Source organism: Acomys russatus, chromosome 7 (genome assembly GCF_903995435.1).
Source record: "Acomys russatus chromosome 7, mAcoRus1.1, whole genome shotgun sequence".
In the NCBI taxonomy this organism is placed as follows: Eukaryota; Metazoa; Chordata; class Mammalia; order Rodentia; family Muridae; genus Acomys; species Acomys russatus.
The window spans coordinates 52,569,112-52,596,828 of NC_067143.1; the positions used below are offsets into that span (position 1 = coordinate 52,569,112).

Genomic DNA, 27,717 nt, shown 5'->3' on the forward strand with positions numbered 1-27,717 from the left:
CTTCATTTATCAATTCTTACAGCTTTCAGGCCTTCACACTCCACTGTGTCTCCAGCTTATCAATTTACCCTGCAGGTCTTGGGACTTCTCAACTTCCATAACAATATGAGCTGATTCCTTACAATAAAATCTCAATAGGTAGATGATAGATAAGCATACAGATACATAGGTATGCATTCATATATACATGACTGCAAACAGACATACATATCCTCCCCAACTGAGGCCCTGAGCATAACACAATGCACATAGTAATCGGTCAACAGAAGATGGCTACTCTTAGTTATTATTAGGCAGGCAAACGTCAGAATGGTTCACATAAGTCAATCAGCTCTGAAATTTGAGGCCCGAAGTTAGATTTATAAATCCTTTGCTAGATGCTGAAACGAAACAATCAGTTGAGATCCAAGTCCTTAAGATATTTTATAAACCGTTAGTTCCCAAGGACAGATTGTGTCTTAATCTTTTCACCCTCTGCATTTAGGGTTGGCTTATGGCAATATGTGCTTCATTTTGTTTTGTTTGAGACAGGCTCTCATCCCTTCCAGGCTGGCCCTGAACTTTCTCTGTAGGTGAGGATGACCTTCAACTTCCTCTTTTCTCTTCTTTCTTCCCAATAAAACCCATTGTGGTGTTGTTGTTTTTGTTGTTGTTTTGTTTTTTGAAAGAAAAATTATCTATGCAGCTATGGTTGTCCTGGAACTCTGTAGACCAGGCACCTCAAACTCAGAGATCCACCTTACCTCTGCCTTCCTAGTGCTGGGATTAAAGGCGTGCGCCACCACCGCTCAGCTAACCTATTTCTATACTGTATTTCTTGTTTAAAACTCCACAAATGGTGACACAATAGAGTCATAGGAATGTGTGAATGTGCATAGAATAGAGATTCAGGCCTAATCCTAGATCGATCCTTTATCCATTCTGTGTTTAAGAAGAGTTGTGGAATTTTAGGAGACTTCCAAATTTGGCTAAAATGTAAACAGAGAAAATCGGTGAGAAAAGAGATTAGAGAGACGGGACAGAGTGAACTTGTGAAGGTACAGAGCAAAGAGTTGGAGAGGCTTTGATTAATTAAGACCAGGGTAGAGTAAAATAGTGGCAGTCCAGCTGGAAAAGTAAAGTAGTGATTTAAGCAAGATACAGAGGTAGTAGGGTGAGAATTGCTATAGGTAAAATAGGTAGACATCCGTGTTAGGTTAGCTATGAGCAATGAAGGGCATTCTGAGGTGAGTATTACATAGCACTCTCCAAGTAGGTAGTAGATAAGTCAGTTTGGGCCAGTGGGACGGCTCTTGTATAACGAGAGAACTGATACCTGCAAGTTTTCCTCTGATCTCCACCCTAGCCCTGTGGCATATGCATTTGTCAGTGCATTCATGGGTGTGCACACCCATGTGCACACACATACACACTAAATAATTGTAACAAAAATGTCTTTTAAATTAACTTTTTTGTTTTGTTTTGTTTTTGAGACAGGGTTTCTCTGTGTAGCCTTGGCTGTCCTGGACTAACTTTGTAGACCAGGCTAGCCTCGAACTCACAGCGATCCGCCTGCCTCTGCCTCTCGAGTGCTGGGATTAAAGGCATGCGCCACCGCTGCCCGGCTAACTTTGATTTTAAAAAGAGAGAAAGTCCAAAGTCATCATTGGCCCAAATGTACAAATCTCTTTCTTCCCTTATTACACACTATTCTTCATGTTGCCACCAGGGTGATTTTTGTTTTGTTTTGTTTTGTTTTGTTTTTCAAGACAGGGTTTCCCTGTGTAGCCTTGGCTGTCCTAGAACTCACTCTCTAGGCCAGAAAGGCCTCAACTCAGAGATCTGCCTGCCTCTGCCTCCCAAGTGCTGGAATTAAAAGCATGCACCACCCCTCCCCAGCTACCAGGGTGATTTCTAAACATAAATTTAACCATGCTATTTATTGGCCCACAACTATGCAATAACTCCCAACATTTGTGGCAATGCTATACAACAGAAAACTATGCACGTGTTCTATATCTGCTCAGCTCACCAGGTATCTACCAGACTTATGTAGCACTTGAAATGTTACTTAAGGACTGGATTCCTAAATTAATCTAATTTTAATGTAAATTTAACTATAAAGCGGATCCCTATAGTAGGTGATAGGATCAAATCCAAAGTCTTAAATATGCATGCCAAATCCCAGAAAGACATTTTCATATAGCTATAACCAGGAAATTTCTACGTGGTCATCATTTTTCAGATATTAACTTTGTGTCTGGTCTCTAAAATTTAAGTTTTGGGCTGAGGACATAATTCGGTTGGTAGACTGCTCACCTAGCATGAACAAAGTCCTGGTTTCTGTTTCCAGCACCGCATAAATGAGGTATAGTGGCCTATACCTGCAATCCAGTACTCAAGAAGTAGAGGCAGGAGAATCAGACAGCCAAGCCTGTCCTCAGATGCACAGCAAATTCCAGGCCAGCTTGGAACACATGAGACCTGGCTTCAGAAAAATAAATGAATGAGCTGGGCGTGGTGGCGCACGCCTTTGATCCCAGCACTCAAGAAGCAGAGGCAGGTGGACCTCTGTGAGTTTAAGGACAGCCTGGTCTACAAAGACAGTCCAGGACATCCACAGCTACACAGAGAACTGCCCCCCCCCAAAGAATGAGGGGCTGAAAAGATGGTTCAGTGGGTAAAGATACTCAATGCCAAACCTGGGAATCTGAGTTTGAGCCCCAGAATCCACATAGTGGGAGGAAAGAGCCAGAATCAAAAACTGTAAAGGTGTCCTTCGACTTCTCTCTCTCTCTCTCTCTCTCTCTCTCTCTCTCTCTCTCTCTCTCTCTCTCTCTCACTCTCTGTCTCTCTCTCTCTCTCACCTGCCCACTCACATATGTACACAGAAAATTTTAATTAATAAACACATAAATAAAAGTGAAGCCTTCCTTGGGGAATCCAAGACATGGCCACTTCCCATGAATCTGTACACTTACCTAGCGTCATTTCCACACTTTTCAACACAAACATCAAAATAAAATCTTATAGTTTTCCAAGAATAAAACATTCTATCAAGCCGGGCGTGGTGGCGCAGGCCTTTAATCCCAGCACTCGGGAGGCAGAGGCAGGTGGATCGCTGTGAGTTCGAGGCCAGTCTGGTCTACAAAGCGAGTCCAGGACAGCCAAGGCTACATAGAGAAACCCTGTCTCGAAAAACAAAAAAATAAAAGAATAAAAAAAAAATTCTATCACTTCTCCTTGCCTTTTCACCTACAATTTCCTCTGCCAAGATGACATTTCTTTACTCAAGCGCCTGAACAACCCCCACTCCTCTTTCAAGACACAAGGCAAATGATGTCTTTTCTAGCTGTCATCCTACAGCAATTCCCCAGGATTGGTGTGCTTGCTACACAGTTTACTGTAACTACTCTGTTCATTTGTATATCTTCTCCATTGGATTGTGAGGACCTTTAGAGAAAGACTATTCTTCATTTTTCACAGTGTCTTCAGCACTTGCCATGACCCCCAGGGAATAATAAGGCTTCAGCAAATGTTGCATGAAATGATACATTTGTGAATATTTTAAAGTTCTTAGCTATAACTACAGGTTTTAGATTTTCCCAGGACCTTCAATCATATACAAACGCACACAAAAAAATGTGGAAGACACTGGGGATATAGCTCAGGAATACAACACTTGCCTAGAACATGCAAGGCCGTGGATTCAATTCCCAGCACACACAAAAAGTGGCCTTTCTGGATTTATTTTTACAAGCTAGCTTTCTTTTAAAAGGCTCCTTTAAAATAAGCCTGCTGGAGTCCTCGGCACAACCACATCAGAGAAAGCTTTAGGGAACAAAAGAACAAAGGGGGGCCCTTTAAGAGATGGTGTTTCATCTCAAGTGAAACCTCCTTTAAAGCAGTAATTCTATGGCCACCTATAATAATAATAATAATAATAAAAAAGTCTGCAGTGGTGCCCCAAAGTTCTAATTTATGCCTTTAGTGAAGATATATAAAGAAAGCTACCTCAGACTACAAACTAGATTAGCTTTAGAAAGGCTTTTCTGCTTCTATATTTTGGCACAAAGGAAATCATACTTAAAAGGGAAATACATATATAAAAGCTCTGAGATGGAAGAGGGCTCTAGCCACCTAGGAAAAGCCAGCACTAACTCCCCAGTTTTCTGTTTGTTCAGGGCATGACTGGGTGAGCTGCGATTATGCCACCCTGGAGAGAGAGCTAAATGACGAAAGAGGCTAAGGAGTGGGACCACAGAAACATGTAAGGAGAAGGAAAGGGTGCAGAGGACCGCTATAGAATAATCTTCCCAGATGACTCGGCTGCCAGTGTGAGGACACAGCAGAGGATGCTGGGATAAAGGGCATCTGAGAGGCTGTGTCCATCTACCTTCCTCCCACCCAGTTCAGGCTGACCTTTACTAAACCATTGGTTGCACCTTACACATTACAACATAAGGAAATATTTCTTGCTGGGTGTGGTGGCTCAAGTCTTTCATCTCACCATCTGAAAGGCAGAGTCAGAGCCACTGTCTGTGAATTTGGAGCAAACCTGATCTACATAGTGAACTCTATGCCAAAGAAAACATTTCTTGCAAACAAAAAGAAATTCTTTGTATTTGGTGATGAGGCATGAAAGTCATTATCATCCTAAGCAAACCACTCAGAGCCTCTAGTGTACATCACTTGTGTGATACCCTAAGACTAACGACCCAGGTACTTTGTTGTAACCTGCTTAACCTGCTTAAACTCTATAGCCCTTCCTTTGAGACCTACTTTCATTCCTAGCATGACTGTAGCTCTTCAGTTAACACATGCTCTCATTTATAGTATATCAGAAGCCATTTTACTCCTAAGTTTCCATTTTGAACATAAGGTAAAATTAAGTTCAAGTTCTCAGTCCCTATGTGCCTTATACCAGGATAGTTCAATACTTACTGCTAAGAATAAAACAATAGATGATAAATGCATGTTCTGCTTGAGTTAAAGATAAATGTATGTTCTATTAGGGTTAGGCCACAACATCTTGCTTTGTTCCTTCCTCCCGGAACCATAGGAAACTAGAAAGTCCTAAGCCTATATCCTAGCCAATCAGCTTGAAATGCTTTGTCTAGCTAGCTATCTAGATACAGTATAGTTGGGAATGCTTTGTTTAACTGGTCAACATGATGTAATGCTGTCTCCCCAGTCTCCGCTTCCTACACCTGGTTACCTGGTTACAGCTTTTTGTTTTTTGTTTTTGTTTTTTTTAAAAAGCATGCCTTAAAACAAACCAATGTCATAGTCTGGCTCTGGAGCCAAGATTATGGCCCTAATCAGTCAATATTTGTTTCATCAATCTGAGTCTGGTGTTTGAGTGGTCAATGTGCATCTAGTTTTGAACCCATAACAATACTCTGTATGAATCCCAGTACTTGGGAGGCAGAGGCAGATGGATCTCCATGAGTTGAAGACCAGCCTGAGCTATAAAACTGAAGCTATAGAAAGAAACCCTGTCTAGAAAAACAAAATAACAAAACAAAATGAAAAAAAAAAACCCCAATATTCCGTGTGTGTGCATGTGTGTTTCTAGGGATTCAGCCCAGTGCTTTGTATATGCTAAGCAATCATTCTACCGCTGAACTGTACCTTCAGCCCCCCCCCCCCCCGCCTTTTTTTAATTATGAAGGGCTGGAAAGACAGTTAATTAATTAATTAATTTTGGTTTTCCGAAACAGGGTTTCTCTATATAACAGCCTTGGCTGTCCTAGACTCACTTTGTAGACCAGGTTGGGCTGGAATTCACAGAGATCCACCTGCCTTTGCCTCCCAAGTGCTGGGATTGGAGGGGCCCTATGAAAAATAGTTTTATTTTGTCTAGAAACAATTTTAAATGAAATTTTCTTTCTATTTCCTGGTATTTTATGACATAGGAGTTTTTTCATTTATTAAAAACTCATTGCTAACCGGGTAGTGGTAGCGCATGCCTTTAATTCTAGCACTTTGAAGGCAGAGGCAGGCAGATCTCTGTGAGTTCCAGAACAGCCTGGCTTATAAAGAGAGTCCAGGATAGCCAAGGCTACATAGAGAAACACTGTCTGGAAAAACAAAAACAAAAAACAAAAAACCCATTGCTGACAGGTAGTAGTGGCACATGCCTTTAATCCCAGCACTGAGGAGGCAGAGGCAGTCCAGACTTGAAGTTCGAGGCCAGCTAGTCTGCAGAGTGAGTTCCAAGACAGCCAGGGCTACACAGAGAAACCTTGTCTCAAAAACACAAAAACAAACAAACACCCAACCACCAAAATAAACAAACAAACCCATTGCATAATGGAAGGTGACTCTGAGCAAAATGCATGATGCACACATACATAAGAATATAATGAAACTCGTTATACACAAGCTAATCAAAATAAAGAAAGAGCTGAGAGTGGTGGTGCACACCTTTAATCCCAGCACTCCAGAGGCTGAGGCCAGCCTGCTCTACAATGAGAGTCCAGACCAACCAAGGCTACACAGAGAAACCTTGTTTCAAAAAAAAAAAATTAAAATTAAAAAAGAATATAAGATTGGAATATAATTTTGTATAAACATTAAGGCCAGGCAAGGCTAATAAGAGACCCTATCTCAACAAAAATAACAAATAAATTATCTTGAGCTATCAATCCCTTTATCCACAGGGACACATAGAAAGAACCAAAAAATACTAAAAGTTATTTCTCTGCAGTCAAATAAGAGAATAAATCCATTGGATTTATCCCCATTTACCTACATAACATGTTGCATACCCGTAGTCCCAAAGCTGGGGAAGCTGAGGCAGAGGGATCCCTTGAGTCCAAAAATGTGACACCAGCCTCAGAGGCCCAGCAAGACCTTTTTTCCTTCTCTTAACAAGGAAAACAAACAATCCCAGCGCTCCCGGAGGCAGAGGCAGGCTGATCTACAAATCAAGTCCAGGACAGCCAAGGTTACACAGAGAAACCCTTCTTCCAAAAACCTTAAAAAACAAAAAACAAAACAAAGAACCAAGGGAGAAATGGCTGTTACATAGTTCAAGAATAGAGAACTAGCATGCACCAAATGAGTGCATGAGACCCTGGGTTCCATCCTGACCTGCTGTCTGCCTAATTAGAAAGTGTGATGCAAGTCAAACCACATATGGACACCGAGAAAAGCCCAGCTGGGAACATCAGAGCTCAAAATGTTTTTACTTCTTTCCTTCCGGTGACTTGGGAGAGACTGGGTACAGCTGGGAGGGGTGGCACTCTTTGTAAGAATACTCAGTTTGGAAAGACTTTGCTTGTTAGACAGTCGTAATTCAGTAAAAAAATTCCCTCCTTTCTTCAAAGATCATCCACCCCAAAACAAGATCGTTCAGTTTCGTGACCCTTCTAGTCTAGAACTGCTGAAATGATAAAGTCCTAAAGGATCTCAAATCTTGTAACCTCTGTGCAACAACTTTACAGAGAGGTGGTGGTGAGTTTATGAACAGGCAGCTGCTAGCTGATGAGCTCACTGCTTAATACTTAATTAGGAAACATAAACATTGTGACAGTCAACAGTCACCCAAGGAATACCTCATCTCATGCATTCAATTAAAAAGACAAGCAGGGCGGCGGAGGGGGCGCACACCTTTAAAAGGACAAGCAGTATGCAACAACACCTAAAATCAATCTGTCCCATTGTTTCCAACAGAAAAAAAAAAAAAAAAGTAAAGGGGTAGCAAAGGTTATTGTTTTGGTTGGTGGAACGATACATTATTTTTTTTTCCCATAGCTTTTCCTAAATTCCCAGATTTCTAGAATATGCCTGTACGTTCATAATCAGAAAACATATGTGTTAAGTTCAAATGTGCCGAGCCACGCCTGGCGTTGCCAATGCATCCGGGAGTTGCAACGCAATGAGTCATCTTAAAGGGCAGGGAGCAAGACAAGAGGGCTTTTATTAGTCTGGGTTTGAGGGGGAGGAGGGACAGTCCCTGATCATAGTGGAGACTGATCTGCTCAGCTGGAGTTCAACCCGGAAGCGCTGATGGTGGCATAACACCGGGCAAAATCCAGCCTTAGAGGCTGAGCATAACGTGGCAGCTGCATCCCTCCAAGGCTCAGCTGGACAAATCCACCCCTTAAGCCTATGACAAGGCTAGCTCCGCCCCCCTCTCTATTGGTCCACTGGAGCTTATTTTGTCTCCCAGGGCCCGCCTCTCTAGGGAAGGGAGGGGCGCGCCACCCAGCCTGGGACTGGCGGTGGCCATGCTGAGTGTGGCCTGCAGAGGTGGGTGGGGCAGTTTTCTCTAACTGCCGCGGACTCTGCCCCAGCTTCTTCTTGGTCACAGCTCTCCGTAGCCAAGGAAAGAGGTGGATTCACCACCCAAACTATGGTTAATTGGGAGCTAATGTTTGTATGAAGTGCACTAGACTCTGGTATAGCCCCTGGAGGCCAGTGGGCTTTAGTTTTCTAAAGATGACGTCATCCCAAAGCCTCTTCCAGGTCCTAATGCCCACTCAAAATTATATCTCTTAGCGATGGGGCAATCAAAATAACTCATTATTCAAACCCAGAGAACCTAACAGTTTATTAATAACATCAATGCAAGATGCACAAAAGTGAACTCTTGTTTCTGTAGGGTCTATAACTAAACGACTTTGAGAAGCCCAGTTCTAAACGTGTGTCGTTCCCCCCCCCCCCAACAGTGGGCAGGCGTGCGCGTGCACGCACAAACACACACACACACACACGCACAAACACACACACACACACACTCGTAAAACACATGTAAAAATTCCATTTTAAGCATTTTAAACATAACACTCAAAATGTTATGCAACCAACACCATAATATGAATTTTTCCATCACTGCAGCTCCCCGCTAGTCCTTTTCTCTAGCTCCTGGTAATCTTTAATTTATGTCTCCAGGAATTTACCTACAGTAAAAAGTCCTCTTATATAAGAGGGCTCATGTCTTGTTTATTCACCTTGCATCATTTGTTTCTCAAGATTAATCCTTGCAATATGTCAACAATTTAGTTAATTTATGGCTAAACAGTATTTCCTTTTTGTTGTTGTTATTTGTTTTGAAATAGGGTTTCTCTGCATAGCCTTGGCTGTCCTGGACTCCCTTTGTAGACCAGGCTGGCCTCAAACTCACAGAAACTTGCATGTGCCTGCATTTGCCTCCCAGAATGCTGGGATCACAGGCGTGCACCACCGTACCAGGCTCAAGGCGTGCGCCACCATATTCTGCTTCTTTTTTCTTTTTCTTTCCATTTGTTAAGACCAGATCTCACGTAGTTTAGCTGCTCTAGAACTTGCTGCGTAGCCAAGAATGACCTGTGATGCTCCTGCTGGGATTACAAGCGTGCCTCACCATGTTACCAGTATTTCTTTATTCACTCATCTGTTGATGGAATCTTAGACAGCTTTTGCCTGCCGACAATTGTGAACAATGTGGTGAACATTGGTATGCACTATTTTTTTTTCGACAGCCCCATTTTCCTCTCATCCTTGTCAATGCTTTATTTTTGTTTTTTTGTTTTGTTTTTGTTTGGTTTGGTTTGGTTTGATTTTTAAAACGACCCTAGTATTTTACTATGCCATCTATGGTTTTAGTTTGCTCCTCCCTAATGAGTACCGATGTTGAACATCTTTTCAGGTACTTATTGAACATTTGCATATCGTCTCTGAAGAAATGTTTGTGTAAGGGCTTTGACCCTTTTTTCAATGTATGATGTGTGTGTGTGTGTGTGTGTGTGTGTGTGTGTGTGTATGACGTATACATGCATATTTGTGTATTTGCGTGTGGGCATGTGCCTTGGCATGTGTGTGGAGGTCAGAGAACAACCTTGGATGTTGACCCTCATCCTCATCTTCCACCTTGAAATGTTAGGATCTGTAGATGCAGAGATCATGCATATAATTGATTTCATCTAGTACTTTGAAAACTTAGTAAGCTACGCTTGAATCTTAATTCCCTTATCAAAAGAATGAGATTTATCTCATAATTTAATGAATTTTCTCTTTGCGTTTTATAAGGTTAAAGCCCAAAAGGTGAACCACCGTTGATAAGTATTTTTTGCTACTACTCCATATTAGCTTGGAGATGAGTGCTTAAGTGTAGGCTGGAGATGGAAATTCTGGAGTCATCAGGGAATCAGGGGCAGTTACAGTAATAAGGACAAATGACAACCACCTGTGTAGAGTGTAGGCTAAGAAAGACTGAAAGATATCTTTCTTTTTTTAAAGAGGCTCTCTGCATTGCCTTGAACTCCTGGATTCACCCTCAACCACCCAAGTTAGGTGTACAGGTGCATGCTACTGTGCCTGCCTGTTACCCCAGATTTAAGAACAGTCAGAGAAATGGCTCTGCAATTAAGAGCATTGTTTTCTCTTCCAGAGGACTGGGGTGCAATTCCCAGAATCCACACAGTAGCTTCTAACATCAGTAACTCCAGTCTCAGAGGATCTGAGTTAGCCTCTCTCTGGCCTCGGTAGACACAGGGTATGTACATGGTACATAGGCATCCACATGGGCAAAACATTCTTAACACAAAATAAAATCATTTTTAACAACAATCTGAGAAAAAGTAATTGGGAAGTGCCAAGAGATTAGGGGGGAAGTCAAGAGAGAAAAATTGTGACAAGAAAGCCAAAGAAGGACAAGTTTTAGCGAGATATATTAAATACAGTTGAGTCAAGGACTGAAAAGTGGGCCTCGAATCTGCTACAAGAAAATCCAGAATATATAATACTCCTCGAAACTGACTTATGAGCTGCAAAAGGGGCCCAGAATTCCTTTAGTTATCTTTTCAAGAGTTTTTGAGGATCATTAAATTCTTAACAGGAGCACAAGCACCAATCACAAAACAAAGCAAATCTGAGAATATAAATTATATAGCTATCATTTTAATTATTTGGGGGGTGTAAGACAGGGTTACATGTAGCCCAGGCTTACTGAAACTCAAAATATAGCCAAGACACATATTAGAGCATATGTGGTGTGTGTATCTGTGGAAGGCCTTTAGCTGCTTTGTTGTTGTTGTTGTTGTTTTGGGTTGAGTTTTTTGTTTCTTTGTTTGTTTGTTTGGTTGGTTTTGGTTCAGTTTGGCTTTTTGGTTTTTTTGAGACAGAGTTTCTCTGTGTAATAGCCCTGGTTGTCCTGGACTCATTTGTAGACCAGGCTGGCCTCAAACTCAAAGATGCTTCTACTTATCTCCCAGGTGCTAGGATTAAAGGCTGTGCTACCACGCCCACTCCTTTAGCCGTTTTTTAAATCGTATGGCGTGTGTGTGTGTGTGTGTGTGTGTGTGTGTGTGTGTGTGTGTGTGTAACAGAACTCAACAACAAAAAGATTAATAATGCATTTCAAGTGGTCAAAGCCCAAAGGGGACATGACTCAGTAGTTAAAACATGAGTACCTGGGTTCAGATCCCCAAATACCACACAAAATAGGATATGTGTGTCTATAATTCCAGAGCCCCCACAGTGAGGTGGGAGTGGAAAATGAAAAAGCTCTAAAAACTTGAGGACCAGCTAGTCTTGTGTATACAGAGATGAACGACAAGAGGCAACAAGCAGATTAAAGTTATCAAATGGTGTTACCTTTATCACTCGTTTTATTTAGTTTTACCTAAATTTAGTTGGCTTCTCTTTTTCACCTTTGTCACACCAGTAGACTGCTGTACCCTCAAGAACCAAGACCACATCTTTTTCTCTTTGCAGTCTCCAGTGCAAACAAGAGTGTTAGTAGACAGCGGTCAGAGTGTTTACAGAATGAGTGAGTGAATGAGCACATATTTCAGGGCACAGCATATTGGAAACCAAGCTGATATGTTTAGCAGAGGGAACACTAGTGCTGGGCAGCCAAGGGCTCTTTTCTCTCTCTCTCTCTCTCTCTCTCTCTCTCTCTCTCTCTCTTCTTTATGACAGTTACAATGTTGTGGCAACAGCCCATCTTTCTCCACTGTTTCTACACATTTCTCTTGCAGTGACATTTGTAGGATGGATAATCTAGCCAATGAGCTGTAATGGTGAGTCTACTAGGGGGAGCTGGTAACAGGGAGGGTACTAGGGAAGAGCTGTCACTTAGATGAACAGAGGCTTTCCTTTTCCCTGGACTGTATGGGGCTTTAAATGTTTCAACGTGACCTATGTCAATCACCGTGCTAATACCTAACATCAAAGTCAGAATTTTGAGGAAGGCAAGTAGAAAGACAGAAAGACAGATTTTTGTTTTCTTTGAGACTGGGTTTCTCTGCGTAGCCTTGACTGTCCTGGACTGGCTTTGTAGAGCATGTTGGTTCCATCTCACAGAGATCTACCTTCCTCTGCCTCCCTGAGTGCCACCACACCTGGTTTAAGATAAGAAGATAATGATTCTTATCAACATGGTTAAGAGGTCACTAACCAACCCTGGAGTTGTCCTAGCCAAGGACTTGTGATCAGCCCCACTGTTTACACCATTTAGAGTTAAATGTTCTGTTTCTTCCAGATGAAAAGCTCCTGATGGATTGCATGTGTGCATGGGGGAGAGTGGAGCTGTGTTGTTTTCTTTTTTTCTTCATCAAAAGGCTAAAGAGGTCAGGCATGGTACTACATAGCTTTGATCCCAGCACTCAGAAGGCAGAGGCAGGTGGGTCTCTGGACGTCTGAGTCAGCCTAGTCTACGTGGTAAGATTCAGGCCAGCAAAGTCTATGAAATGAGACCCTGTCTCAAGGATAGATAGATAGATAGATAGATAGATAGATAGATAGATAGATAGATAAATGATGGACAGACGGATGGACAGACAGACAGACTAAAAATAAGCGAGAAGCCTGTTAAATATGTGAAAGGAAAAAGGCCTCTTTCTGCTTACGGAAAAGCCCATCATGGAGCTCTCTGGCTTCTGACAGAACAAAAGTGACAACAAAACAACCAGGGCATGTGAGAGGAGTCAGACAATGCTGCATGCAAAGCAAATTACTTTAGTGTGTAAATTTACTTAGCAATTATTTTTTTCTCTTGGTTTTTCAAACTCTATTATTATTATTATTATTAGTAGTAGTAGTAGTAGTAGTTTTGGGAAAGGGTCCCCTATGTAGACTTGGCTGTTTAGACCAGGTTGCCCTCACACTCACAGAGATCTACCTGTCTCTGCTTCCTGGGTGCTGTGATTAAAAGTATGTGTCACCGCACCCAGTCTACACACCAACTTTGATGGTCTCAGATCTAGACAACAGAAATAGCAGCTAGTATGTCAAATGAAGCCAGGAAGAGGGAAAGTTAGGGTCACTGATATGAAAATTATTTTCACTGCATTTTTAGGCTGAAGTGAGAGTTCTCTATTGTGTTATCTGGTCCTTTTTAGGGCTCTCTTAGCCACATGGCCTGCTTCTTACTATTTTCCCCTTGAATAAACACTTGCTACACTCTGTTTAGTCGGTTACTTCTGCTTAGTCTTTGTTTCTCAATGTAAAATATTATGGCTCTTGGGGAGAGATGTCAGAATCTGAGTGTGCAATTGAATTATTTGGGGAAAAAAACAATTGGAATAGTTTCAGAAAAGGAATGAGGTAGAAATATCTTTAATTCATCTTAGACCTGCAACTTTATTCAGATTTTTTTTCAAAGATGTTGTTGCTCATTACCTCATTGGGTAGTTTGAGCTATGAGAGCTGTAAGGATTTTGAGGCTTATTTATTTATTTACTTATTTATTTATGAGCTAAAGTCTCACTAGCTGGCCCCAAACCCACTATATATGAACCTTTGTAGAGGTCTGCACCACCATGCCAACCCTACCTTTGATTTTTATGTAAGATAGTAATCCTGGTTAATTTGTGTTGTTCCAAATATCTATATGTGCACAGAAAGACAGCTTCTCTTGGCTTCTTGGCAAGCAGTAGTTCAACTGCTGGTATTTCAGTTCATCAGTGTTGTTCTTACTTTCCTGCCCTGAGATGCTGGCTCTTTCTATAAACAGCAGTGAAAGCCGTTGTTCTCTTCCGCGCTGATTATCTCTTAGTAGCAGGTGGAGTGATTCATCCTCCTGGATGTCTTACAGGAGATTTTACTTGTGGGAGCAAAGTGCTCCAGCGACATGTCAGGTTTCACACACTCTGGCCGTCAGATAATGAGGAGCAAGTTCTTTCCCTGCTGCAATGGCAAAACCTGGAAGCAACACCCCACTTCTCAGGCTTGAAAAATCACATTATTCATAACAGGGCCATGATTCACATGAATGGAGAACAAAATGGATTTATCAAAAATAGATTCTGTAGATCAATCTGTAGCAAAAATATCTTCTTAGCTGTGAGTTAGTTAGCTATAATTACAGGAAAGACCATTCCATTTAAGTTCTATCACCTTCTCCTCCACTTTGACTAAATAAAACCTTTTTATTTTATGTATAATGATGTTTTGCCCGCATGTATGTCTATGCATCATTTGCATGTCTCATGTTTGGGGGGCCAGAAGAGGGTATCAGATACCCTGGAGTTACAGACAGTTGTGAGATGCCATATGGGTGCTGGGAAATGAACTCAGGTTCTTTGGAAGAGCAGCCAGTGACCTTAACTGCTGAGGCCAGCTCTCCAACTCCCACTAAATAATTCTTCTTCTTCTCTCATAATCATAGGCTATTCTACAGGTCAATGTATCTGAAAAAGAGTTTTTTGGGGTTTGTTTGGTTTTCCCATAGGGCTTCATTTTGTTTGTTTTGATGCTAGTGGTTGAACCTAGGGCCTCATGCACGCTACACAGAGACCACCTGCCTCTGCTTCTTTGAGTGCTGGGATTACAGGTGGGCGCCACCACTGCCGGCGCACAAAAGGTTTTCACAGGAGGTGCTCTGGTTTTGTTTTGTTTTGTTTTGTTTTTTTGAGACAGGGTTTCTCTTGTAGTCTTGGCTATCCTAGACTCACTTTGTAGACCAGGCTGGCCTCAAACTCACAGAGCTCTGCCTGTCTCTGCCTTCAGAGTGCTGGGATTAAAGGTGCGTGTCACCACACCTGGTGGTACTCTGGTTTTTTTTGGTATGGTTCTTTTAAAATGAGGCAACTTAAACACACTTTATATATTAATTGTCCTCTTTCAACTAGCCTCCTTGAGCTATTGAGCATCCTTCATTTTTACGCTGTTTATTAAGCCACTATTATTTTTAGCAATGATTATAATAATCTGTAGAGTGGGTGGTAAAGGAATTTGAAATGTTGCCAGAGCTATAATTTGTTTCAAATATGGGCAATATGATTTCAGTTCTTTCACTTGGATATTTTTTCTATTTCTATTGATTTCTTGCCTCTATAAGAGCAATAAATCTTTTTTAGGGAGTAGTAAACAGGAAAAGGCAGTTCCATCTTGGCAATCTCTACTGTGTCCTAGATGTGCACACAACATCATGTGGATAACATTCAAGAAACTGTGTGAGGCCTTTGAGAATCTAAAAATGACAATTTCATCTCTCATAATAACAAAGAAACACATCGTATTTATATTCCACAAAGACACTGTTAAATACAAGAAGGACATTTATTGTTTTACTAAAAAAAAAAAAAAGTCCAGGCTTAGCTGGATGCACCTGAGTTCCATCTTCTTTGGCGTTGGGGGCAGAATTGCTTGAATTTTGCTTCAGCCAGGACAACACAGTGAGATCCAGGAACATAGAGGAGAGGGAAGAAGGGATAGAGGGGACAAAAGTGGAGGCCCCAAACTTTTGATAAGGCCTAAAATACTTGAGGTCAGAATTACATTATACCAGCCGTCCCTTTCTAATAGCCCAGATGTGCAGGTGACTATAGAAACAAAGCAGCAGGAAGGAATCGATTCATAAAGTTCTGGAGGAAATACAAAGTACTTGAATCTTCAGATGTCACTCAAAGGCTATTTCAGGAAACAATGAAAACCTGGTACCGGGCAGAGAAAAAGCCACACTCACTTTTGTTTGCAAAAGCATTTGAGAAATAGCCTTTTTTTTTTTTTTTTCTTTTGGTTTTTCGCTTGTTTGTTTGTTTAAACAGAGTTTCTCTGTGTAGCCTTGGCTGTCCTGGACTCACTTTGTAGACCAGGCTGGCCTTGAACTCACAGCTATCCGCCTGCCTCCCAAGTGCTGGGATTAGAAGTATGTACCACCACTGCCCCAGTTGAGAAATAGCTTCTTGTTACTAACTGTTCTTTGTGTGCGAGGATTCTGAGTAGTGTTAGGTGTGTCCTAGATGGCCCAATAAGCTACCTGTATAATCAAAACAACTTCAATGACTTCTTCTTCCTCCTCCTCTTCTAAGACAAAGACTTCTATTGAAATTCAGGCCCACTTGAGATTAATTAGGTAACCCAGGCTCAACCTACTCCTGAGATTATGCGCGAGAACCACCAGACTTGGCTAGTTTTGGTTTGGTTTGGTTTTTTGTTTTGTTGTTGTTTGTTTATTCAGGACAGGGTTTCTCTGTGTGTAATAACTCTAGGTGTCCTGGAACTCACTCTGTAGACCAGGCTGGTCTCGAACTCACAGCGATCCACCTGCCTCTACCTCCTGAGTGCTGGGATTAATGGCGTGTGCCACCACCGCCCCAGTCGCTAGTTTTTGTTTTATTTTTTATATTTTGGCTTTTTGGAGACAGGGTTTCTTTATGTTATCTTGGTTGTCCTGGACTCACTTTGTAGGCCAGGCTGGCCTCGAACTCACAGCGATCTGCTTGCCTCTGCCTCCCGAGTGCTGGGATTAGAGGCGTGCGCCACCAGTTTAGCTCTGTTTTTGAGATGAGGTTTTGCTGTATAGTCCACTGTTGTAATCATTATTGATTGGTTTTTTGGTGTTAGGGTTGGACCCCAAGCTTTATGCATGTTAAGGAGTCACTCTACCTGAGCTATCCCTAGCCCCAGCCAGTACACTGTGATAGAGGAGGTTCTAAGATGTAGTTGTGTCCTTGGTAGGACAGAAGAGATGACACTTTCAGAACTTCTTTCCTCACCTACTTTATTCTTGATCAGTGAGTCATCCTACATTTGAAAAGGTGCTTGTGTGGCCATGTCATTAACATGTAGAAGTATTTGTATATAAGATACTACACATAGCATTTAAAAGTTTTCAACCTGAGAAGACTTTTGATGTGTGTGTATATATACTTTTTTTTTTTTTTTTTTTTGAGAAAGAGGGTTTCTTTGTGTAGCCTTGGCTGTCCTGGACTCAATCTGTAGACCAGGCTGGCCTCGAACTCACAGAGATCCACCTGCCTCTGCCTCCCGAGTGCTGGGATTAATGGCGTGTGCCACCAAGCCCGGCATAAATTTTTTGCTTAATTTTTTTCAAAGTATTTTGAACAAGATCTTATGTATTGCAGGCTGGCCTCGAACTGACATATGCAGTTGACTATGATCTTAAAGCCTTGCCTCTACTTCCCACTTGCTAGGATTGCAGATGTGGGGTTTAATGTCTTTAAAAGGGTTCTATTGCAGAATTGAGATATCTTTTATAGATCTTGTCCCAAGGGATGCTGAAGAGTGGCAGAAATTCTCTTATTCAATGGTTCTTAACTTATCTTCTATGAATAGGCTTTATTTAGAACTCTCTCTCCTCCTTTTATACAAGGTTGCATATAGCCTAACTCTCCTAAGGCTGCCCTTGAATTTATGATCCTCCTACCTCTATCTCCCAAGTGCTATAATTATGGGCATGCACCACCATGCCTGGGTCTAGAAGTTAGTCAGGGATTCTAAAGAGTAGATTTAGGGTCTCATCATCCATCATACATGCTGACTCATGGCCTCACGTCTTGTTTTGTTTTGAGGCAGGGTCTCACTCTGTATATTAGACTACACTGGAACTGACTCTGTAGCTAGGCTTGCCTGGACATGACAGCAATCCCCCTGCTTAGCTTCCTGAGTACTGGGATTACAGACATGAGGCACTGGAGTAGACTAACTAGACTTACAAAGGCCAATATACAAGTTTCTTTTTCTTTTTCCTTTTTGGTTTTTCGAGACAGGGTTTCTCTATGTTATCTTGGCTGTCCTGGACTCGCTTTGTAGACCAGGCTGGCCTCGAACTCACAGCGATCCGCCTGCCTCTGCCTCCCGAGTGCCGGGATTACAGGCGGGTTCTTACTGGCGTACACCATGATTTTATTGGATCATGAATCAGGTTGACAATCTGCAGAAAAACGGAAACGCTTCCGACGGCTAATTCAAGGGAGGCCCACCCAAGCATAACCAGACGTCCTGCTTTAAGGGGAAAGGAGGACCGTTTTAAATTCTCCTTCCCCAGATATGTGTTCTTGCTGAGGCTCACCTCTGGTATGATGTACGACCTGTTCCAAAACTGCATCCCTATGTGGCCAGTCACTTCCTGTCTGTAATATTAGGGATTTGGTTTAAATGACAGCTAAACCCATTTCTAGCACGTAGAAGATGGTCATCATCTGACGTTATGAGCACCTAAAAATAAGGGCCACTCAATAGAGGATCACACCAACAGACACCAGGGAATTAAGATGGCCTTACAAGGAGGTAGCAGAGGTCCAAATAAGGAAACCTTGATTCCATTTCAAGTCTATCTGGATTTTGCAAGTCACTTCCTTCTGCTGGGCTCCAGTTTCCTCACCCACAAAATGGAGAGGACTTGACTTCTGGTAGTCATGAAACTCCAAGAAACAACGGAGGAGAATGTAATATACAGGGTGACGTTGAGCAAGGCATTACGTTTAGAAAGATACAGCAAGTGGGTGAAATGCAGAACTGAGGAAGGCAAAGCAACACTCAGGAATTAACACCTATGAACCACCTTAGCGCTACCCAACGCCACCCACGCCTAGCAGCGGTCATTCCACCTTGGTTCCGGCTCCGCCTCCGTCCCACCTTCTTTTCCCTCCTCCCTCCTCCAATCGCGGTGCGTCGCGCCACACTTCCTATGGCCGCCGGGACCCTACACCTTCCCCCGCACGAAGAACACGCGCGCTCTCGCGCCGCCACCTCACTCAGAGTCAGCCTGCGGGTCCGCGTTTTCTAATTGGCTCGGCTAGTCGGGGACGCAAGCGTTCATTTCCCTCTCCCCCTCCCCCGGAACTCGGTCCCGCCTCCTCCTGGCTTCTCCAGAAGCTAGTCGAAACCTGATCGGCCCCGGCCCCTTTCTCCGCGGCACGGGAGGAGCCGGGAGAGCTGGAGAAACCAGGAAGGCACTGGCGGTGGCGCGCGTGCGCGCACGCACGCACGCAGGCACGCACGCCCGAGGCCCGCGGGGCGGCAGGCTCGCGCCCGGACTCGCCCCGCACCGCGCCATAGGCTCGCGCACTTGAGCGGGTTGGGCTGCAGCGGCGACGGCGGCGGCTGCGGTGGGAGCCCGAGCGCTGCGCGTGCTAGGTCCCAGACGCGTCTGCGGCGCTCGCCCCGCCACCCTCCTCTCTCACCTCAGTCTCCGCGCCGCGTTCTGAGGGAAGGAACGGCGCTGGGCTAGCGAAGCCCGAGCGCACCCCTGGCTGCCTCCGACACCGCCCTGCGTCCCCTCGCGGCCGCGGGCCTCCGGTGCTAGGCGACTCTGCGGGGAGGCGGCGACAGCGACGGCTGCCGGTCGGTGGAGACGAGCTCTCCCTTCAGCCTCGCCCCTCTCTGCCCGGCCCTGAAGGGGCCGAGAGGACTCGGCGGCGGCCCTTCCGCTCGGCCCTCTCCGTCAGCCGGTTGGAGCTGCAGCGATCTGGAAGAGGTCTCTGGACTGTAGTGGCAGCGGCGGCTCCATCATGTCCGCGGGCGGAGACTTCGGGAATCCGCTGAGGAAATTCAAGCTGGTGTTCCTGGGGGAGCAGAGCGGTGAGTGCGCCGCTCCCCCGCTCCTGGCAGCGGGCCGCGGCTTCCCCGCACCGCCCCCAGTGCGGCCCTTCTGGCCGCTCAGGCTCCCCGCCGGCCCCACTCCCGGTTCTCCCCCCCCCCCGCGCCCTTCCCCGGGGTCCCCTGGCTCCTCCTCGCTAGGATCTATCGGGCTTTTAGCTTAGATTCCCCCGGTTCTCCGTCCGGACTCCGCCGCCCGCAGCCGGGCCCTCTCTGGCCGCTCCGTCCTCGCCAGCCTTCACCCCGCCCAGCCTCCTGTCCATCCCTTTCTTTCTCAGCACTACGTGGTCTCCTTCACCCGGGCCGGCATTCTGGGGCCCCACCCTTATTCCTTGCTCTTTTTTCCGGTTCCCACTGGAACTGGGAGTGAGGTCCCACTCCTGGAAGCCCCCCCACTCCCACCCCCAACTCTGGGGTACGGCCCCCCCCCTTCAACCTTGCATGGCGGAGGGTGGGATCTGGGCGTTGTTTTCCCCTGAGGCTTGGCTCCGAGTCTCCCTCTCGGAAGGTGCGAAGTGGTAGTCACAGAAAAAAAAAAAAACCACAAAACCAATTCTCGCTAGAATTAGTTAGGGTTAGAGAGTTAATATATTTCAACTGGAGGCAACTTGAAAAGAGGTGGCATTGGCAGTGACGATTTTTGTCCCTTGGGTTGAGACTGGCTGGAAAACCTTATTTTCTTTTGATTTTCATCACTGACAATTCTTTTTGGTAATGTTGATGCCTTTTCGATCTGTGCCAGATGCTATGTCATGATCAGTTTACTTCGAATTTTTCTCATCTCACTTACCTTTTTTTCTCCTTTCAAAATGGAACATCCTTTGAGTATCTTCATGATGATACAAGCAAGGATTCACGGGTGAAATGTTAATTATTACTTTCTTCTTGAGTACTTTCCAATTACATATTTAAATGTATGTGAGAGAAGGCTTAGAATAGTAAACATCTTTGTTTTGTAGGATTGCCTTTTGGTAAGAGGGTAGTAATAGATCCATCATCTCTAAATTAGATTAAAGTACCATTTGAGCTAACTGATTTTTTTTTTATATATATATATATATATACCTATTATGTCATAGGGTATTGTGAGTGAAATTGTAATTTGTCATTTACCTGGTCAGGGTTCTGCACTCACTATACTTCCTAATACACATCCTAATTTTGTGACAGTTGTCACAAAGATTACTTGTGCCAACAGTTTTATTCTGTTATACAAACTGATCTCTGAATTACTTCCCCCCACCCCCCATTTTACTTCATTAAAAGTAAGACAGCGGGGGATTAGTTCCAAATAATCAAAAATGAATACCTACTAGGTATCTTAGAAGAGGTTATGAATTACATTATTTTGAGTGGAAAGCATATAACTGATAATATATTCTTAGCTTTTATTACTAGCTTGAACTATTTATACCAATTTGGAACTTTATAGCAGGTTAACACTGGTTGCAATTTTGCCTTCAGCAGGACCTAGGAAATAATTTGTCTTCTTATATGTTTAGGTTTGTAACCTTGTAGGATGGAAAGATCCTGTCTCCCTCTTGTTTGCTTATGGGTATTTCTTTAAGTATAAACATTTCCAGGCCAGCAAGTTGGCTCAGTGAGTAGAACAGACACTCCCCACCAAGTTTAAAATGCAGTCACCAGGTCCCATACAGTAGAAGGGGAGAGCCAACTCCCAGAAGTTGTGCTCTAATCTCATGAACACCCACCTACAATAAATAAATACATAAATGTAATAATGAAATTTAAAAAAATAAAATAAGATTTTCCTTAGGTGAGTAACTTGATGAAAACCTATAAAGTTGATCCTGATCCAGTTAGTGTTTCATGACAGTTTCAGGACTTTTCCAATGAAATAAAGTTCATTGGTCATTATTAATAAATAGGTTTAAACTGTACAGTCTGTGGACATTGGTGGTCACCTTGTGGTAGGGACTATTTAGTTGGCATGAAGATCCATTGATCTGTCTGTTGAAATTCTTAGCATGAATTTCTTGAGTGTTTATGTTGTAAATTATATTAGAGTTTTATGACTTGTCATTTCCTTTTCATTAGTTTGTTTATTTATTTAGGGGTGGGGGTTCAAGACAGGGTTTCTCTGTTATCTTGGCTATCCTGGACTCACTTTGTAGACCCAGAGTGGCCTCTGCCGTAACTTCGTTTAATAGATTTCTGTCCTTTTATGTTTTTAACATTCTGGTTTTGATTTTTTTTGTTGTTGTTGTTTTGTTTTGTTTTGTTTTTGGTTGTTGTATTTTTTCGAGACAGGGTTTCTCTGTGTAGCCTTGGCTGTCCTGGACTCATTTTGTAGACCAGGCTGGCCTCGAACTCATATCAATCTGCCTGCCTCTGTCTCCCGAGTGCTGGGATTAAAGGTGTGTGCCACCATGCCCTGCTCATTACTTTTTTTTAAGATTTATTTATTATTTGTACATTATTCTCCCCATATGTGTGCCTGCATTCCAGAAGAGGGCACCAGATCTCATTATAGATGGTTGTGAACCACCAGTTTCTGAGTGCTGGTATTTCAGGGGTGAGCTACTGTACCTGTTTTTTTTTTTTTTTTCTTTTTCTTTCTTTTTTCCCCCTATTTCAAAATGAATATCCTTTTGAAGCAGTCTCATGTGGTGAGGCTGGACATGAACTAGGTCTATATAGGCAAGGCTTGACTTGAATGACGCTCCTGCCTCCAGCCAAGTGCTGGGATTACAGGTGTTTGCCACTGTGTTTGACTTATGTGGTGATAGATGTTATAAAATCCTCTTGCATCAGCCTCTCAGGTTCTGTGACTTCTTTCTTTAGAAAATCATCAACTATTCCTTTCCAGCCTTTTCAATGAGAACTAAAGAATGCCTTGTTAGATTTATCTGTGTAAGTATTAGTAGTTTTACAGAAAATGGATAAGATAGTAACAGGATGCCTGTGCATCCTTCATCCTGTTTCCAACTAGTGCCTTACTAATTTAAGGTGCATCTGTTAAAATTATTGGCCCAGTATTGATTTCTTATTATTAACTAAGATTCATTGTTTATTTGGATTTCCTTAGTTTTAAAAACATAATGTTCTTTTTCTGTTTCAGCTTTCCTTTCGGAATACCACATTACATTAAGTTATATCTTCCTACATTTCACTTGCTTACTTTAGGATTATGTTTGCATGCTTTTTGCTCTTTGGAACTGTGAGGTTAATTATCTTTTGAGGTCATCATATTGCTAAGTAATGCCATCCAATAGTTTTGACACTGAAAGATTGATTTGTGTTTTCACCATCAGTGTCTGTAGTTTTTTTATGCATTAGCAAAGGACTGAAGAATCTATGTTACATTGAGGTAACTTGCAATGAATTATTTATTTTTAGGTCTGTTAGAATTCCACAATTCAGCTTTTAAAGACTATAGTCTTTGGCATAATCTTCTTTCCTTAATAGCATTTACCACATTTATAATATTTTATGTGTTTGTTTTGTCTGTTTTCCAGGGCAGAACAGAATCCAAGTTTCAGAAGATAAAAATTATCATCTTTTTATGTTCATTGATTCCTCTATTGCCTAACATAGAACCAGTCTCATGGTAGCTGCTCAGAAATATTTGCTGACAAAACAGTAGTTAAATGTAATAGTAGCCAAAGCTAATAGTCTATATTTTTTTTTTGTTATGGTAAAAATTTACATTTTCCCCTTGTGCAGTTAATTTAGTAATTACATTATATTCTTACATTATTTGATTATGTACAAGGATGTTCCGGATGCTGGATTTTGGATAGAGGAACTAGTAATTTAGAGGCTTAACCATTTCGCTAAAAATACTCATTTACCTGCCTATTATACTTTTTTCTTTTTTCTTTCTTTTTTTTTAAGACTTATTTATTTATTACATACAGTATTTTGCCCACATGTATGCCTGCATGCCAGAAGAAGGTACCAAATCTCACTATAGATGGTTCTGAGCCACCATGTGGTTGCTGGGAATTGAACTCAGGACCTCTGGAAGAGCAGTCAGTGCTCTTAACCACTGAGCCATCTCTCCAGCCCTCTTTTTTTCTTTCTTTTTTTTTGGGGGGGGGGAGGGGGTTGCTGTTAGTATAATATAAAAAAGTATGGCAAATAGACAGATAATGTAATCATGTGATTTTTATTTAGCCTTTCAAATGAAAGATACCGTGCTCTGTAATGAAGACAAATTGTTGAGTATTTGGTATGTCTAGTTAATGGCATGAGTCTTGGCAATCTTATTTTCTCTTTATTTTAGTAGTAGACAGTAAAGGAATGTTAACCTACATAAGTCCTAAAGTCTCCTTCAGGAGACTCTTTTGCTATTACCAGGCTATTGTCTGGAAATCCAGAGGGACTTTTAGGAATGTCATTAAGTGGTTTACAATGGATTTTACTGCAAATGTAGTGGATATTGATTATTAGGAAACATGATGGCAAAGAGGCATGCACACTTGATCCTGTTTTTTCACTTGGTATTATCTTTTTTCTGTTCACAGTATACCTAATAGAGAAAAGATGTCAGAAATGAGTAATTTTGAACACTATAGTTGTGTAGTATAGGTCACTCTGCTGTATTGGGTATTATGTATTTTTTTTCCTGTAAATTCTTTATGGATAAAGTCTATTAAACCACTTAAAGTTTTTCAGTAAACTGTTTAATTGTTTAGTAAGTGCTGTACTTACCAGACTCTTAAATAAAATTTACATTTAGTTAGTCTTCATAATAGCACTATATATAAGTCCTGCTTATTATTTTTATAGATAAGGAAGCTGAAACATAAAAAAATGTTGAGTAATTTGCCAAAGGTCAGTGGCCAGTACAAACGTTAAGAATTTGAACTTTGTGCTCTTAATCACTACCAAGTTTTAAGGTTTAAATATAAGATGCAGAAAATACTTTCTTTGAGTCTCTTAATTTGCAAAATGAAGCTGCAAGAAGGACAAAATGGCCTGATATTGTCTAATCCAGTAGCTCTCAAACTGATCTACTGATCCCTAGAGATCTCACAAGACCCTGTGGGGGGGCATGTGGGGGGCTGGAGCATAAATCCTATATGGATCTAGAATATTAACATGTTACATGCTTTTTCACTCTTACTACCTTATAAGTATCTAGGGTAGTTTCCAAGAGCCTACCTGGCCTGTGAAACTGCTATAAGAATATAGCTGTCTTCTAGTCAGTTAAACATTCAGGAGCTTTGCAACTTTTGTAAAACACTGCCACTCTCACCAAAGTTTTGTTTGTAGCAGTTTTTATAAAAATTACATTAACATGCAATGAGATAGATATATTACTATTTTAGATAAATTAAGTACTTTAGCTTTTCATAGATAGATTTCAGCATAGTAAATACTGATACAATCTCCATAAATGGAATTTTTTAATATCCTCAACAATTCGTAGAACTGCTAAATATTTCCTGTAATCTCAGTACTCAGTAGGTAGAGTAAGAGGTTCAGGAATTCCAGGCTATCCTCTCATCCACTGAGCCATCTTGCTAGCCCTACCTTATTTATTTATGCCAAGGTTTCTTGCTGAACCTAAAGTTTACCGATTCATCTAGACATCTCTGTGTCTGAAATGCTGGCATTGTAGGTATACATGGTAACTCTGCCTTTTCTGTCTTTCTCTCTCTTTTTGGTTTTTGGAGACAGGGTTTCTCTGTGTAGCCTTGGCTGTCCTAGACTTGCTTTGTAGACCAGGCTGGCCTTGAACTCACAGTGATCCCGCCTGCCTCTGCCTCCTGAGTGCTGGGATTAAAGGCTTGTGCTACTACGCCCGGCTTCTTTTTCTCTTTTAAGGTCCAATTCTCACAATTGCTCTACTGCCTAAACCCTTTCCCCAGTTCCTACATTACTACTTCCTGGAGTGTCGAATGTAATCCCAGCTTGGGAGGTTGAGACAAGATTGCTGTGAGTTCGAGGAAAACATGGGTTATATAATGAATTCAAAGCTAAGCTGGATTGTATAGTGAGACTCTCAAAAAAAGGCATGGAACTGAAGAGAGAGCTCAGCATTTAGAAGCATTTGTCTTGCAGGGAGCCCAGCCTTGGTTCCAAGCCTGAGTCACAACCATCTATAACTGAAGTTTCAGGGGAGTCAGTGCCTTCTGGGCACTGGTTATGCACATGATCCACATACATGCAGGTGAAACGAACATACACATAAACTAAATCTAAAAAAATGTTTAGGGGGAAAAAGCACCAAAAAGGTCTGGGTGTGGTGGTGTGCTTTTTTTAAATCCTAGTTGAAAGTGAAGGAGTGGAGAAACATTTCATTGATAGAGTTCTTGCCTAGCATGTACGAGGACTTGGGACTTAAACTCTATCCCAAGTTCCTGTGAGGGGATGGCAAGTAACAGTAAAGAAACTATTTCTAGCTGGGTGTGGTGGTGTGTGCCTTTAATCTCAGCCCGCAGGAGGCAGAGGCAGGCAGATCTGTGAGCTGGAGGCCGGCCTGGCCTAGCACAGAAATCCTGTCTTGAAAAACAAACAAACAAAAGGTTTCTACTTATTTCTTACGGTTTTTTGGGGAGGTGGGCAGTGGGATTCTAGACATGGTTTCTCTGTGTAGCCATGGCTGTCCTGGACTGGATTTGTAGACTAAGCTGGCCTTGAACTCACAGGGATCTGCCTGCCTCTGCCTCCCTGGTTGCTAGGATTACAAACCTGTGCCACTGCACCCAGCTCTTTCTTTTTTTAAGGGCGTGTGAGTGTGCGTATGTGGGTGAATGCATGCATTTACTATGGCCCACTGAGATCAAAGGAGGACATTGGATCCCACTTAACTGGGGTTAAGAGACAGTTGTGGGCCGCTATGTGGGTGCTGTGACTTGAACCTAGGTCCTCTGGAAGAGGAGCAAGGGCTCTTAACTGCTGAGCCATCTCTCTAGCCCATGTGTGTATGCATTTGTATATGGTCAGCCTCAGGTGTTACTCCTCAGGAGGCATCCACCTTAGTTCTTAGTTTTTCATTGGAACCTGGAGTTTGTCAGTTTGGCTAGGCTGGCCAGCCAGTAAACTCTAGGGATTCACTGGTCTTTTTTCCTTCCCATCCCTGGGATAACAAACATACCCAGCCTTTTCCACTAGTGCTGAGGCGTGAACTCAGAACATCATGCTTACATAGCAGTTATTCCCCACCCCACCTCCCAAGGCAAGGTCTCAAGTAGTCCAGGATGGCCTCAAAAAAGAAAGAAAAAATTAAGGACTGAAAAGTTGCCTCAATAGTTAAGAACACTTGCTGTTCTTTTCAGCCCCTAATTTTCTTTTGAAAAAGACAGGAACAGGCAGGCATGGTAATACACTGCTGTAATCCCAGCATTTCAGAGGTTGAGGCAGGTGAGTCAGGCCAGCCTTGTCTACATAGTGAATTTGGGTAGCAGCAAGCACCTTTAAATTATGTTTTTAATTGGAGATGAGAACTCACTGTGTAGCACTGTTTGACCTGGAACTTGCTATGTGTGCTGGGCTGCCCTCCAATTACAGAAATCTGCCTACCTCTGCATTTTTTAGTACTGAGATTAAAGACAGGCCCCCACCATGTATGAATAGTTTGCTTGCATGTATATTTTGCAAAACCTTAGGCATGCCTGGTGTCCTCAAAGGCCAGAAGAGTGACGAATCCCCTGGAACTAGAGTTAGAGACAATTGGGAGCTGCCATGTAGGTAGTAGGAACCAAACCTTTTGGGTTCTTGGGAAAAGCAGCACGTGCTTTGAACCCCACTCACTGAACCATCTCTCCAGCCACATAGGTTTTTGTAAATTCATTTCTCTTTTATTTTATCTATATCCTGTCTGAAGTCCTCAAAATATTAATGATTTTTGGCTTTTTTTTTTTTTTTTAATTTTAAAAGATTTATTTATTATAGGTGGTTGTGAGCCACCATGTAGTTGCTGAGAATTGAACTCAAGACCGCTGGAGGAGCAGTCAGTGCCCTTAACCTCTGAGCCATCTCTCCAGCCCC

The 27,717-nt window shown here is 42.4% G+C and overlaps 2 protein-coding genes across 3 annotated transcripts in view; one reads left to right on the top strand and one right to left on the bottom strand.

Moving 5' to 3' along the window:
* Mrpl48 (mitochondrial ribosomal protein L48) overlaps positions 1-19,523 on the bottom strand; it is a gene marked incomplete at its 5' end in the record, with an annotated part of 69,945 nt that extends 50,422 nt beyond the window's left edge. The window contains one exon of the mRNA XM_051149047.1: positions 19,341-19,523. Within this exon, the coding sequence (XP_051005004.1) occupies positions 19,341-19,523 (183 nt within the window). The remainder of the gene's footprint in view (positions 1-19,340) is intronic.
* Positions 19,481-27,717, top strand: part of Rab6a (RAB6A, member RAS oncogene family) — a 34,270-nt gene continuing 26,033 nt past the window's right edge. The window contains exon 1 of one of the 2 annotated variants that reach the window (XM_051149045.1): positions 19,481-19,737. In XM_051149045.1, the coding sequence (XP_051005002.1) occupies positions 19,668-19,737 (70 nt within the window). In that variant the 5' untranslated portion in view covers positions 19,481-19,667. The remainder of the gene's footprint in view (positions 19,738-27,717) is intronic. The other variant, XM_051149046.1, reaches the window with a different exon arrangement.